The following is a 15,086-nucleotide window of genomic DNA, read 5'->3' on the forward strand; positions in this document are numbered from 1 at the left end:
AATGAAAGAAATAGATTTTGTGGCTACACTGCTTTGAATTTCTAAAATACCTGACAAGATTCATCACGAGCTAAAAACCAAAACAGCTCCATATATCTGCAACTTGTCCCCCTCCTAGTTTCTTCTCTTTATTCAAGATCCATTTAACTTGACTCCTGTCCCCCAAGCCCTACCCTAAGTGTTCTGGCACATGAGGAAGGCTGCCTCTGAGCTTAATTATCCACATCACGTTTGACAAGTGACTGACTCACTTTGGCATTACTAGCCTAGAAAACATCGTAATACAACACTGTTGTTTCAACAAATTTGCAAAAGCTTACCAAAATGAGACATTTGATTGGCAATTCAGAAATTTTAATGCTGCTTTGAAAAATACTTCTGTACAATATTATCTTTCTCATAATGAAAAAAAGAAATGACATCTGATATGTCAATGGTTTGCTGAAAGCACAGGTATTTTTTGTTTCCTTGTTTTAGGTCTTCCAAAAACTCTGCTTTGAGCTTGTTAAGTTCTTCTGCTAGAAGCTTCAAGTTGTGAGGAAGCACTTGTTCATCTAAAATAAGAAGATATTCTCAAATTACTTGTAAATTAAAGTAATCCGGGGTGTCTAATGACATGAGGAAATTAATTTGATTACTTTGAACAAACCAGTTAGATTCTACAAATAATTGCAATTGAGTTGGTGTAATATATAGAAAAAAGGTCACAATGTGATATTCAAAAATCATCTGAAACAAGTCAAAGAATATAAATAACTTGTTAGGAAACATGTGAGCAGAAAAGACCAACCCGAAAGGGACTTTTTGTTGTTGCCAAGAAAAATCAAGACAGCTGACTTACCACCTTACTAAATTAAACAGGCAAAAAAGCAGAAATCGATGACAATTTAGTTTTGAACCTGATAAATAATACCTAGAACAGTAGTTGTCCAATATAACTTTCTGCAATGATGGGCCTGTTCTATATCTGCTTTATTCAATACAGCAGCCACTAGCCACACGTGGGTAGTGTTACTGAGGAGCTGAACTTTATTTTTTTGTTAGCTTTATTAGGACATAATTCACATACAGTTTACCCATTTAATCTGTATAATACGGTGGTTTTTTTGTATATTTGCAGGTATGTGCAGCCATCACCAGTTAACTTTAGAACATTTTCATCATCTCAAAAACCCATATCCTGGTGGCTTAAGCCTGTAATCCCAGCACTGTGGGAGGCCAAGGCAGGCAGATCACCTGAGGTCAGGCATTCGAGACCAGACTGGCCAACATGGCAAAACCCCTCCTCTATTAAAAATACAAAAATTAGCGAGGCATGGTGGCACATGCCTGTAATCCCAGCTACTCGGGAGGCTGAGGCAGGAGAATACTTGAACCCAGGAGGTGGAGGTTGCAGTGAGCCGAGATCATGCCATTGTACAACAGAGCAAGACTCCATCTCAAAAACAAAGCAAAAGAAAACCCCATATCCATTAGCTATCATACTGCTTACCACCTTCCCTTCTGCCCACCCCCCAATCTCTAAGCAGCCACACAACCACTGTCTATCTCAAGATTTCCCTGTTCAGGACATTTCATATGACTGGAAATATACATATACTTGGTCTTTGGGACTGACTTCTTGCACTTTGCATCATGTTTTCAAGGTTATTCCACATTGTATAGCATATATCAGCATTTCATTCCTTTTTATGGCTGAATAATATTTTGGTATGGATACACCAAATTCTGTTTGTCAGCTGACAGACACGTGGGTTATTTTCATATTTTGGCTATTACAAATAATGTTGCCATAAACATATGTGCACAAGTTTTTATATGAACATGTTTTCATCTCTCTTGGGTATACACCTGAGAATGGAATTGCTGGCTTGCGTGCTAACGGAATGTTTGAGGGACTGCTAGCTGTTTTCCAAAGCGGCTGTACCGTCTGACATTCCTAACATATTTCTACACATTCTCAACAACACTTGGGTGTTTTAATTCTAGACCTCCTAGTGGGTGTGAAGTGCTATCTTACGGTTTTGATTTGTATTTCCCCAATGACTCATCATGTTGAGCATGTTTTCCTGTGGTTACTGGCCATTTGTATATCTTCCTTGGAAAAATGTCAACTCAGATCCTTTGCCCTTTTAAAACTTGGGTTATTTGTGTTTATTATTGAGTGGTAAGAGTTCTTTATATATTTTGGATACAAATCCCTTATGAGATATATGTCTGCAAATACTTTTTCCCATCTATGGCTTGTCTTTTCACTTTCCTGATGGTAGAGGAACTGAATTTTTAACTAAGCACAGATTAAAAACTACTACCTTCCCTCACCAAAAAAAAAAAAAAAAAATATATATATATATATATATACACACACACACACACACACACACACACATATATGGCTCTATATCTGTATGTTTTTAAATGGGTGTGATATGAGTGATTTGAGCATAACCGTACCTCCCACAACCCCCCAGGACCTTGCTTCATTTTATAGACAGAAAAGAAGAAAAGCAAATGGTTGAGTGAGAAGTCCTGGAACTTTTTTTTTGTTTTAATTATGATGCCATTTCTGTTCTGGTCCTCTGTTTCTCAAACTTGGCATTGTAACCCATTAGTAAGTGGCAATCGGTATTTTTCTAAAATGAAATCAAGTAGAACACAGAGTTCATTAAACATGTGGATGTGTTTTGTGAAACTTGTTTCCACACATGAGTTCGTGTACTGGGTTATACCCTGGGTTACAATAAAATCAACTTATAGATCATAGTTTTATAAAAGTTTGAAAACAGTATGGCTGGTATATTGTTTCCTTTTCCAATGTTCTAAGCTTTTGTAAAGGTAATAAATGATGGTGATGCAGGGGAGCAGAATGGGAAGCACAGACTGGAACTGGATGTAATTCTGGACCCCAGGTTACCCAAATATTTAGTAGCTGTTCAGCCTTGGACAAGTTACTTGTTCCTCTATGAACCTCCATTTCCCCATTTGTAAAATTATACCTTATAGGACTGTGAAGATTAGAAACAATATTTGTAAAGCACTTAACATACAGAAAGGTGCTCAAAAAATGTTCGTTGCTGGTTTTAAAGGTACAATTTTAAAAACAGCCATACAGTATTCAAGACCTAATGGAATTGTGTAAAACTCTAGTTACCACATATTTTATCTATTACATAAATTCTGGCTTATAATACACTGACTTTATTCAAATTCCATGCTGATCTTACACCTGGCTCCTGACTACCTCTCCCGCTTTCTTACCTCACCCCATGCTCAATGGCCTCTTCTCGATTCCACAACAGTCCAACCAACCTCTGGGCTTCTGCACTTGATGTGTTCATTGCCTAGAATGATCCTCCAGATAGCTGCATGGTTCGCTCTTTCCCATCTTTGCTTAAATGTCATCTCTGAGAAGCCTTCCTGATTACCCTTTTAAAAATAAATCCTCCCATCACTACACTGCCTTACCCTACATTTTCTTCAGAGCATGGGCGCATACTGATGTAATTATGTTTTGTCTGTCTCCTCATTAGAGTGTTCTGCTCCCTGCCAATTGCCCAGCATCTACAGTAAGGCCTAGTACAGTAAGGCGACTCAGTAAAAATTTGTTGGATGGATGAACACTCAGTTCCAGAGTCAGAATTTTTAGTTATATTTAGTCAAATTGCATAATTAAATTGAAAACATGATGTGAATTTTTATGACTGAAAACTAATAAACTGAGTGTCGGGAATACAAGTAGCAGTAGAAAGTCACAATCATACCAACTCAACACATAACTGACACATCATACCTTTTGCTCCCTTCATTGTCTGAGATACAATCCTCCGGAGTGTCTGATCAGCTTTATGAAGAATGTTAGTTGAACAAATAATTCTATCTGTCTCCTATGTAATACAGACATTGTTATTAGAAGTCACATAGTTTTATAAAATAAATGGCTAAAGCATAGGTCACATGTATTTGAAGGGACTAAAAGAAAAGTTTAACTGGCTTTTCTGTTATTCTTCCCTATAAGAGTCCAACCAAATCAGATCCAGTGGTAAACTGGGTTCCAGCTAGGGAGGTGATATGCTGGTGAATGTCTAATAACTGACTCTCCCAGAAAAAAAACCCAGACCTATGTGTAGTGTTTGCCAATTTCTGTGGTGTAAACATTCCTACCAACAAAACATCAACAGGCTCCAACACTTCTGAAAGTTTAACAATCGGCTTTGGCCAGCCGGCATGAGCTGCCAACAGTGAGTGCTGGTGAGAGGCCAAGCCAGTGACAACGCATCTCTCATTTCGCTCATATTTTATATTCAGCTCAAAAGATCTTCCTACAAAAAGTTGTTCCTTCTGATTTACATTAAATCTACACTGGAAGTTTACCTTTTGTTCCATATTGTCCTCAGCACATTTTACTGGATTTTCCAAAGCAGTGAGCAATAAATCGGTCACCTCCAGGCTACAGAGAAAATGGGAAAAATACAATAGATCTGTATATCCAACATCTGACTTTCAAATAACTTGTATTTATGAATATTAAACTGAATTCTAGAGGAATGAAACTGCTATAACCCAAGATCCTTAACAAAAGGAAAAAAACTAAATGATTTAGAAGCTAGCTTCCACATAGAAAATCCAAATGCAGTAGCTCAAAACAAGCTAAGGACCCCTCATTAAAAAATACCAATTTCCTAAGACTCATGTCAATAAGCTTTGAAAAGTCATTCTCCCTTCCCCTCTTAAGGCTGAACTGGGGGCCACAAGAGCTCAATTTTATTCCCTACGGAAAGATGCTTGGTCTTTACTTTCTGGCTCCTGCTTATTTACTGGATATGGATGAACAAAGTTTCTCACTGAGCAAGGTCCATGAGGGTTTCAGGTAGAATTCATTCACTGATTTAACAAATATTTATTGAACGTCTTATATGAAAAATACTGTACAACCACGTGCTGAGCTGGGGGTGTAGCAAGATCCTTGCCTTTGCCAAGTCTGATAATGTAATAGAGACAGATAAACAGTTATATAAAGCAAAAAATAATTTCAGATGGTGTTAAGTAGATAAGTGAGCAAAGACAATGAACAAAGTGACAATGATAAGAGTGACAGGGCAGTCCAACTAATGTTCTTTGCTTTAGTTAGGATGGTCAGTGAAGGCAGCCAAGGATCAATATGTGGGAAGGGCAGGGGGGCAGCAAGTACAAGGGCCTGAGGGCAAGAACCAGCTCCTTGTGTTCATGCAGTAGAGAAAGGCTGAAAAGAAGCAAGGAGGGAGAGTGGCAGAATATGAAGCTGGAGAATTCATCTGGGTTAGAACATATAAGTTAGGGTAAGGAGTTTAAATTTTACTCAGATTATGGGAGTGGCACTAAAAAGTTTTAAGCGAGTGAGCTCATCAAGTTAAATCTCAGCCTCAAGATGATCTTCCTCACACTGAAAAGAACCCAGGTTCTGGAGTGAGTGAGATTCCACTGGGTCCAAATCTTGGCTCTGCCACTTCCTACCTGGGTATATTACTTTACTTACCTGGGCCCCAGTTATCCCGTCTATAAAATGGGGATGATAGTTTCTACCCTTAAAGGGTAGAAAACTACCCTTTCTTCCCATCAGGTGGATGGTCTCAGGAGGCAGTGCCTGTGGCCTCTGGCCATTCCTCTGTAAACAGGTCTCAAGAGGACAATCTAAAAAGAGCTGGTTGTGAGGACTGAATGAGACCATATATATAATTTGAGTTTTAGTGTCTATTTAGCCAGTGATCACTAGCTAATTTTCATATCCATACCCTTTTGTTCTATTTAGTCTGTTTGTTTAGGGGCAGGGTTTCACTGTCACCCAGGCTAAAATGCAGTGGTGTTATCATAGCTCACTGCAACCTCAAACTCTTGGGTTCAAGTGATCCTCCCTTCTTGGCCTCCCAAGTGCTGGGATCACAGGTGTGAGCCACTTGTTTACAGTCTTAAAAGAGGTAAAGCATAGCAAATAGATTTTTAAGGGAACTATAACCTTAAGAGAAGATTCTTAAAAAGAATTGCAAAAGGAATTATAGACACTGTTCCCAATATAACCCAAAATTTAAGAAAATATTAGCCAGGGGTGGTAGCTCATGCTTGTAATCCCAGCAATTTGGGAGGCCAACTTGGAAGAATTGCTTGAGGCCACGAGTTTCAGACCAGCCTGGGCAACACAGTGAGACCCTGTTACTATAATAAATTTAAAAATTAGCTGGGCTTGGCAGTGTGGGCCTGTAGTTCCAGTTACTTAGGAGACTGAGACAGGAGAATTGCTTGAGCCCAGGAGGTCAAGGCTGCAGTGAGCTGATACCAATCCCTCGTGGACAATATGCAGGAACTAAGGGAATGTGGTCAATATACCTCTAGAACTGCACAGTCCAATACAATAGCCACTGGCCACATGAAGCTATTTAAGTTTAAATTAATAACTTAAACACAAAATTCAGGTCATCAGTTACACTAGCTACTTTTAAGGGCTCAACAGTCAAATGTGGCTAGCAGCTATCATATTAGTGCAAATATAGAACATTTCCATCACCAGCAAAGTTTCTGCTAGAAATATGCTGCTCAAGAACTCTCACGACATATGTAATGAATGAAATGCATTAGACAGCACAGCCTATAAGCCTCACATACAAAAGCAATGTAACGATGGTGAGCTCTAAGGCAAATAGGACCCAATACCAGTCACACTCTTTCACAGATTTATTTCTAAAAGAAAACTACCAGGCGACCTATTTAGATTATGTATTTTAGCAAGAGAATCAGATGTGTTCTCTGAATTTCCTGCTCCAACTACTGAAAGACAGTATAATCCTAACAGTTATGAGCAGACATTTGCAAATAAACTTGGGTTCAAATCTCAGCTGTCATTTACAAGCTCAGGGATTCTGGACAAACTAAATTTTCCCATTACACTTTTGGCTTCCACACAAAGGGGGAAATAATGTCTCTCCGATGCCTGTGTGAGGACTAACTAAGCCAACACAGACAAAGCACTGACCATGAACCTGGCACAGGGGAGCATCCAGGGAGGGATGACTCTGAGTGGAATACCTGGCCTCCGAAGCACATGCTGGACTCGAAATTGTGAGGCTGTTGTGTTCCCAAGCATTTTTCTCAGGGTTGGGTTTTTCTAGCTTTCTTCCCATCAGGTGGATGGTCTCAGGAGGCAGTGCCTGTGGCCTCTGGCTATTCCTCTGTAAACAGGTCTCAAGAGGACAATCTAAAAAGAGCTGGCAAAAGCCCAATGAATCTGAAAACAGTTTAAAATGACAGAATTACTGGTATACTATTTTTCCAAAATATGAAATAAACATATATTAGACAAATTATGACAACTGTAGTAGGAAAAACTCCATTTGCAATACTGAACATCTAGCTTTTAAAATGAAGTCAATCTACATAACCTCCTAATCAAGTTAAATTCTCACTGAAGACAATAGTGTTTTTGATATGTGAATAAGAATCTCCATGTGTAAGAAAAAAAAGTTTTAATTACATTTCCGAGCCAGCTGGTAGACTTCATATCTCATACTCTGATAATAAAAATTGTCATCCAAAACCAAAAACAAAGGTCTAGAAACAGCAGTTTTTGTTAAGAGGTAGCAAGACTGGGCCGCATATGCTGCAGAAAATATCAGATCTTGATCCTTTAGGCAGGTTATAAAATCTTCCCACATGGCTTCAGTCCTGCTGGGTGGGACAGACATCTGACACCCATTAATGACAGCCATCAAGAAGTATTCCAGGTACTTCAACAGTTCCTGTCGAAGCAATTTCCACTGGGATGGCTACAAGAGACCAAAGAATTGCAATTCATATTAGGCCACTAGGGTGGTTGGTCATCTGGCCTCACTGCCACCCTGCCCCATATGAAAATTTCACCTCACAGTTGGAACCATCTGTAGTTCTCTAACACGCCTGGTTTCTCATGACTTTCTCATGGCCATTCCTTCTGCCTGGAAAACTAATGATACTAGTGCTGTGCAAAGTTTTCTCAGACTCAACCATGCAGAAGGCAGCTCAGCCTCTCCCTTGCCCATCATGACTCCCCATTCTATACATACATCTCCACTCTAGCAGTGCTTACACAGTTTAAGCATTTGTTTACGCTTCTCTCTCTGCCAGATCACTGTCCACTGTATACTCAGCCTCCAGCAGAGGGTCTGGCACCTAATAGGTGCTCCAGAAATGTATATTAAATAGATGACTGACAGAATGAGTGAATAAATAATTTACTTATCATCCAAGAGAAAGGTGGAGTCAAAATCGGCATCCTACCAAAATAGTCTGGCTAAGATATAATAATGCAGGTTTTCCCTTGAAATGAGAAAAGCAGTAGACAGCAAAAAGATCAGGTGAAAAGTCCCTGGGTCAAGAAGAAAAGACCTCAGGCTAACAAATAAGTTGATATGGGATGGGGAAAGATGGAGGAAACAGACTGAGGGGAATAAACAGCTTGAGAATACAAGTAATCTTGTGCTGGTCAAGGGCTGTGGAGAATCCTGACATAGTTAAGAAATCTAAGCCGGAGGGAAAACGGGAGGACAGGAGAGTGAGAACTCTCACTTGCCTGCCCATGCCTTACCACCACTGAGATTACACTACATACAACAAACACATCAGCTAAACCCACTAAATTGGAAACACGTATCACTTCCTAAGAGGTGAGCAGATGAGTCCCACAGTTTTTGTCCATAGGAAAAGCGTGGAAAAAACAACATAATACAAGTGAAGGGAAAGCCAGCAAATACAACAATCCCTATCTACAACTTTCAGCTGTCTCCCAAGTGGTGAAAATACTATCATCCAGGTCAATCCTGTGCTATCCCGACACTGTACTTACTTCCCAATTAACCAAGAATGAGAAAGTAGATACACTTTGCTGGAGAGCCCATGCACCAAATGCACTGTATTTATATAGAGAGAGTGGAGTCACATAACGTTTGCATTTGATTTCTGTAAATTCATCTACATTAGGCATTAAACAACAAAATAATAATGTTAAAATTTCAGAATATTTCAAAGAGTATTTACTCTAGAGTGAGCACGAGATGAGAGAAACGAATGTAATCTACTCTTCCCCCACTGGTCTCAGTTTCCACATGCTTCTCCAAGAGGATGTATCTCCCTGTGCTGTGAGACGAGGAGGGCTTAAAGAGATGTACTTGGAACATACAACTTGTTCCGTAAATACAAACCCATTACTTCCTCTGGTGGTCAACTAAGAAACAGCCATCTTTCCCAAAGCTGGCAGAGGCAGGCTGACTTTGAGATGAACAAATATTAAGCTTCATAGGTCTGATAATGCATTTGTACAGCCTCTTTCTATCGTTCTGAGGGACCCTAGCAATTCTGTTACTTATAATTTGTATTCTTTTTCTTAAAGAGGATTCCTCAAATTACAAAACCTGAGCCCACTCGTAGCTAGACGTTTAGAGCTTCTTTCCCTCTCCTAAGGAGAAACTTCCTAAGGGATTTTCAAGAGTGCATTTGACTACAGGGGCTGTCCACCTTGCACGCTGACTTGAGAACCTGACCCTGTCTTAAGACTCAACTGTATAGAATATACAGTATATACATGCATCAAATATACAGATAAGCCTCTAAAATGCATCGCTCTAACCGTTGGCTTTGTAACTACTTTATGACACATTTCTACAGCCAACTCATTCACCCTCTGCAGTAACTATGTTAACCCAGCTCCACTTTTCTCGAACTTCACCTCCCACACCAAGCACGGTCTAGCTTGCAGTTGACGCTCATGGCAAATCACCCAGCACCGAGTGGACGCCAGTGGTCCGGCCCGCCCCGGCCCCGCCCCGTCCCCGCCCCGTCCCGTCCCGCGCCGAGGCCCAGGCCCCGCCCCTCCGTGCTGACCGCCGGTCGAGCTCTTGGCCCTGCGAGAAACGCGTCGGGCATGACATCATCATACGCGACGACACCAGCGGCCCAACCCTGCTCCTGCCGCAGCCGGTGGGCGAGGGCGCGCGCGAAAGTCGATTTTCCTGCCGCGGGGAGGCCGCAGAGGACGCAGAGAACTTGTTTCCGCGGCCCGTCGCTGCCGGTTCCTCTGGTGTTCTCGGCGGTCTTCATGCTGCCCGGGGAGACCGGAGGAGGCTGGGAGAGTCGTCTCCGGGCCACCGTCTGCCCAGTGCGCACGCGCAGCGTCTCCGCCGCCTGCCGGCGCAGTGGAGGAACTGGCGTGGCTGGGTTTCCGTGCGGCCCCAGAGGCACCTGCTCCATTGGCGCCCTGCTGCTCCCGAGGACCAGAGGCTGGAGAGACCGCGGCGCTGCGTTCCTAGCTCCTGGACATTCCCAAGGGGTCCCAGAGTTAGGATTAATTTTCAGATAGAATCACCTTCCCTGCCGCAAGTTGCCAGCCAGCAGGATTGGCGCCTCAGTTTTATTAGGATGAGGTCTTTCTGCTCAGGAAAATCCCAAAAGAGACGATGAGCCTTTCCCTCCAGCAATCTTTAGAAAATAAGTTGCTGGAAATCAAAGAATAGGAGGCGAGGCTGACAGTCCTACCACCGCACTCCTTTGCGGTTCCCAGATGTGAACAGTGCAAGGGCAAAGTAAACATTCGTTATTGTGCCCTCACGCCACCAGTGGGCAGCAAGCGTGAAGAAATATGGTCAGGAAAGGCATCCATAGACCTCAATTCCAGTGCATGCAGGCAGAGAACAATAGGTGTTTGTGTTAAAAAGTAATACTAAGCTATGGAGAAGTATAAAACAAGTTTTTTTGTTTGGGGGTGTGTTGTAGAAAAATTGAATTCAGATAATAGTTTTTTGTTTTTTGAGACAGGATCTCACTCTGTCGCCCAGACTGGAGTGCAGTGGCCCCATCTCAGCTCACCGCAACCTTCACCTCTCAGGCTCGAGGGATTCTCCTGCCTCAGCCTCCCGAGTAGCTGGGATTACAGGCGCACGCCACTACAGCCCAACTAATTTTTGTATTTTCCGTAAGAACAGGGTTTCATCATGTTGGCCAGGCTGGTCTCGAACTCCTGACCTCAAATGATCCACCCGCCTCGGCTTCCCAAAGTTCTGGTATTACAGGCGTGAGCCACCGCGCCCGGCCCAGATTCTAGTTTTAACCTTATATTTTAGGGGATAACTCCTTCTTACCTGTAAAGGGTATGTTCAAAATGTGAAGACGTGAGGACAGAATCAGTGTATACTGGGTCAAAATATGACCAGTAACCTGCTAAAGCTGATACAATTTGTGATTATAAAGCACATACAAATAATCTCATTTTCCTTTTGGATTGAAAGAGCAATGAGTTAAACTCTTCATTTCATGACATTTTATCATTATTGGTCCAGTATAAGGTCCCTCTCCTTAATTTGCCCCTCCCCTACTTTTTTAAGAGACAGGGTTTTGCTTTGTCACCCAAGCTGCACTGGAACCATAGCTCACTGTAACTTCGAATTTCTAGGCTCAAGCAATCCTCCTACCTCAGCCTCCTGAGTAGCTGGGACTATAGGCATGTGCCACTGAGCCTGGCTCCACTGTCTTTTATCTCCCATCCTCCACATCCACATCCATTTAACCCCTGCAGGCAACCGTGTTTTTTTGTTTTTTCTTTTTATCATAGTTATTTTTGTTTTGGTTATGTTTTTTTTTTTTAATAGGCTTAATTTTTTAGAGCAGTTTTAGGTTCACAGCGAAACTGAGCAGAAAGTATAGTTCTCATATACTCCTTCCCCTCCTCATTCATAACCTCCCCTACTATCAACATCCTTCACCAGAGTGATACATTTGTTACAATCAATAATCAATGAACCTACATTGACACACCATTATCACCTAAAGGCCATAGTTTACTATTGGTATTGGGGTTTACTCTTGGTGTACATTCTGTAGGTTTTGGCTATGTATAATGACACATCCATCATTACGGAATAGTTTCACAGCCCTAAACATCCTCTGTGCTCCGCCTGTTCATTCTCCCTCTCCTCTAACCTGACACCATTGATTTTTTGGGTGTGTCTCTGTAGTTTTACCTTGTCTGGAATAATATACAATTATATAATTGTAATCACACAGTCTTTTTAATTTGCTTCTTTCACTTAGTAATATGCATTTAAGGCTCCTCTGTCTTTTTATGGCTTGACAGTGCATTTCTTTTTAGCCATAAATAGTATTCCAATGTCTGGAGGTACCAGAGTTTAGTTTTCCACTCGCCTACTGAAGGAAATCCTGGTTGCTTCCAAGATTTGGCAATTATGAATAAAGCTGCTATAAACATTCATGTGCAGGTTTTTGTGTGGACGTAAGTTTTCAACTCATTTGGGCAAATAACATACCAAGGAGTGTGATTGCTATATCATACAGTAGGAGTGTTTAGTTTTCTAAGAAACTGCCAAACTGTCTTCCAAAGTGGCTGTACCATTTTGCATTCCAATCAGCAATGAATGAGACTTCTTAACTGCTCCACATCCTCCCTCATATTTGCTGTTGTCAGTGTTTTGGATTTTCGTCATTCTAGTAAGTGCGTAGTGGTATCTCATTGTTCTTTTAGTTTGCATTTCCTTACTGACATGATGTTAAACATCTTTTTTCTTTTTCTTTTTTTTCTTGTGAGACAGATCTTGCTCTGTCACCCAGGCTGGAGGCAGATCATGGTTCACTGCAGCCTCAACCTCCCAGGCTCAAGCAATCCTCCTGCTTCAGCCCCATGAGCAGCTGGGACTACAGGCATGACCATCATGTCTGGCTAATTTTTATTTTTATTTTTGTAGAGATGAGGTCTCCCCATGTTGCCCAGGCTGGTCTCGAACTCCCGGGCTCAAACAAACCTCTGCACCACCATGCCTGGCTAATTTTTATTTTTGTAGAGATGAGGTCTCCCTATGTTGCCCAGGCTGGTCTCAAACTCCTGGGCTCAAACCAACCTCATGCCTTGGCCTTCCAAAGTGCTAGGATTGCAGGCGTGAGCCACCATGCACAGCTGAACATCTTTTCATATGCTTATTTGCCATCCGTACATCTTCTTTGGTGAGGTGCCTGTTCAGATCTCTTTGCCTATTTTATTTACCATTTTTGAGATGGGGTCTCACTCTGTTGCCCATGCTGGTCTCAAACTTTTGGGCTTAAGCAATCCCCCACCTGAGTAACTGGGGTTACAGGCATGCACCATTATGCCTAGCTTCTTTTTGCCCATATTTAAATTGGGTTGTTTTCTTGTTGTTCAGTTTTAAGCGTTCTTTGTATATTTTGGATAACAGTCCTTTACAAAGTCCCTCTGGCAAACATTTTCTCCCAGTCTGTGGCTTATCTTTTCATTCTTGTCACAGTGTCTTTTGGAGAGAAGTTTTTAATTTTAAAGAAGCCCAGTTTACCAATTACTTCTTTCATGCATCATACCTTTGGTGTTTTATCAAAAATATCATCACCAAGCCCAGTCTTCTAGATTCTCTGTTATCTTCTAGTCTTATAGTTTTGGTATTTACATTTTGTTCTATGATCCATTTTGAGTTAATTCTTGTGAAGGAGGTAAAGTCTGTGTGTAGATTTTTTTTTTTAATGTGGATATCTAGTTTCAGCACCAGTTGTTGAAAAGACTATTTTTTTGTCCATTGCATTGCCTTTGCTCCTTTGTCAAAGATCAGTTGACTGTATTTATGTGGGCTCTCTATTCTGTTCATTGATCTATTTGTCTATTCTTTTGCAATATGACACTTATCTTTATTATTATAACTTTATAGTGAGTCTTGCAGTCGGCTACTATCAGTCTTCTAGTTTTGCTCCTTCTCCTTTAATATTGTGTTGGCTAGCCTAGATCTTTTGCCTTGCCACATAAACTTTAGAATCACTTTGTTGATATCCACAAAACAGCTTGCTGGGGGTGAGACTGTGTTGGATCTATAGATCAAGTTGGGAAGGAATGACATCTTGACAATATTATTTCTATTCATGAACATGAAATATCTTTTAGTTTCTTTCAACAGAGTTTTGTAGTTTTCGTCATATAGATTTCATGTATATTTAAAAAATTTTATAATTAATAAGTTTTAAATTTAAGTATTTCATTTTGGGGGGTGTTCATGTAATGGTATTGTGTTTCTAATTTCAGATTTCACTTGTTCATTGCTGGAATTAAGAAAGTGGTTGATTTTTACGTCTTGACCTTGTATCCTGCAACTTTGCAATAATCATGTATTAGTTCCAGATTTTTTGTTATGGATTCTTTTGGATTTCTACAATCATGTCATCTGCAGACAAAGTTTTATTTCTTCCTTTCCAACATGTATACCTCTTATTTTGTCTTATTAGCTAGGACTTCCAGTATAATGTGGAAACAGTGGTGACAGAGGACATTCTTGCCTTGTTACTGATCTTAATGGAAAAGTCTCTAGTTGGTCACCATTAAGTATAATGTAAGCTACAGGTGTTTTGTAGATAGTTATCAGGTTGAGGAAGCACTCCTCTATTCCTAGTTTGCTGAGGGTTTTTATCATGAATGTCTGTGGTATTTTGTCAAATGCTTTTTTTGTATCAATTGATATGATTATGTGATTTAATTATTTAATCTCTTGATATGATGAATTACATTAACTGGTTTTCAAACATTGAACCAGCTTTCTGTAGTCTACTCACTTGTCCCTGCATGCAGTGGGGTCAAGGCTGGGTGTTCTGCGTAGTTTAGTATGAGAAAATAGTTATGTGGGAAAAATTATTCTGTATCATGTAAAATGGTCATCCCCATTATAGTTTGGATATTTGTTCTTTCCAGATCTCATGTTGAAATTTGATACCCAATGTTGGAGATGTGGCCTAGTGGGAGGTATTTGAGTCATGGGCATTGTGTTAGGCCATTCTTTCATTGCTACAAAGAAATACCAGAGAATGGGTAATTTATAAAGAAAAGAGGTTTAATTGGCTCACGGTTCTGCAGGCTGTACAGGAAGCATGGCACTGGCATCTGTTCAGTTTCTGGGAGTTTTTACTTATGGCAGACAGCCAAGCAGGAGCAAGCATGTCACATGGTGAAAGCAGGAGTAAGAGAGAGTTGAGAGGGAAGTGAAACATACTTACACAACTAGATCTTGTGAGAACTCACTCATTATAATGAGGAC

General features: G+C 40.7%; 1 protein-coding gene across 1 annotated transcript in view; it reads right to left on the minus strand.

The window, feature by feature from the left end:
* LOC105469943 (phosphoseryl-tRNA kinase) overlaps positions 1-10,175 on the minus strand; it is a 15,213-nt gene extending 5,038 nt beyond the window's left edge. The window contains exons 1-6 of the mRNA XM_071068974.1: positions 9,880-10,175; positions 7,499-7,790; positions 7,054-7,252; positions 4,372-4,447; positions 3,791-3,884; positions 321-554 (exon numbers count right to left, since the gene is read on the minus strand). Coding sequence (XP_070925075.1) covers positions 355-554; positions 3,791-3,884; positions 4,372-4,447; positions 7,054-7,252; positions 7,499-7,790; positions 9,880-10,095 — 1,077 coding nt within the window. The 5' untranslated portion in view covers positions 10,096-10,175 and the 3' untranslated portion in view covers positions 321-354. The remainder of the gene's footprint in view (positions 1-320; positions 555-3,790; positions 3,885-4,371; positions 4,448-7,053; positions 7,253-7,498; positions 7,791-9,879) is intronic.
* Positions 10,176-15,086: the final 4,911 nt, after the last annotated feature.

This window comes from Macaca nemestrina, chromosome 9 (assembly GCF_043159975.1).
Source record: "Macaca nemestrina isolate mMacNem1 chromosome 9, mMacNem.hap1, whole genome shotgun sequence".
Classification (NCBI taxonomy): domain Eukaryota; kingdom Metazoa; phylum Chordata; class Mammalia; order Primates; family Cercopithecidae; genus Macaca; species Macaca nemestrina.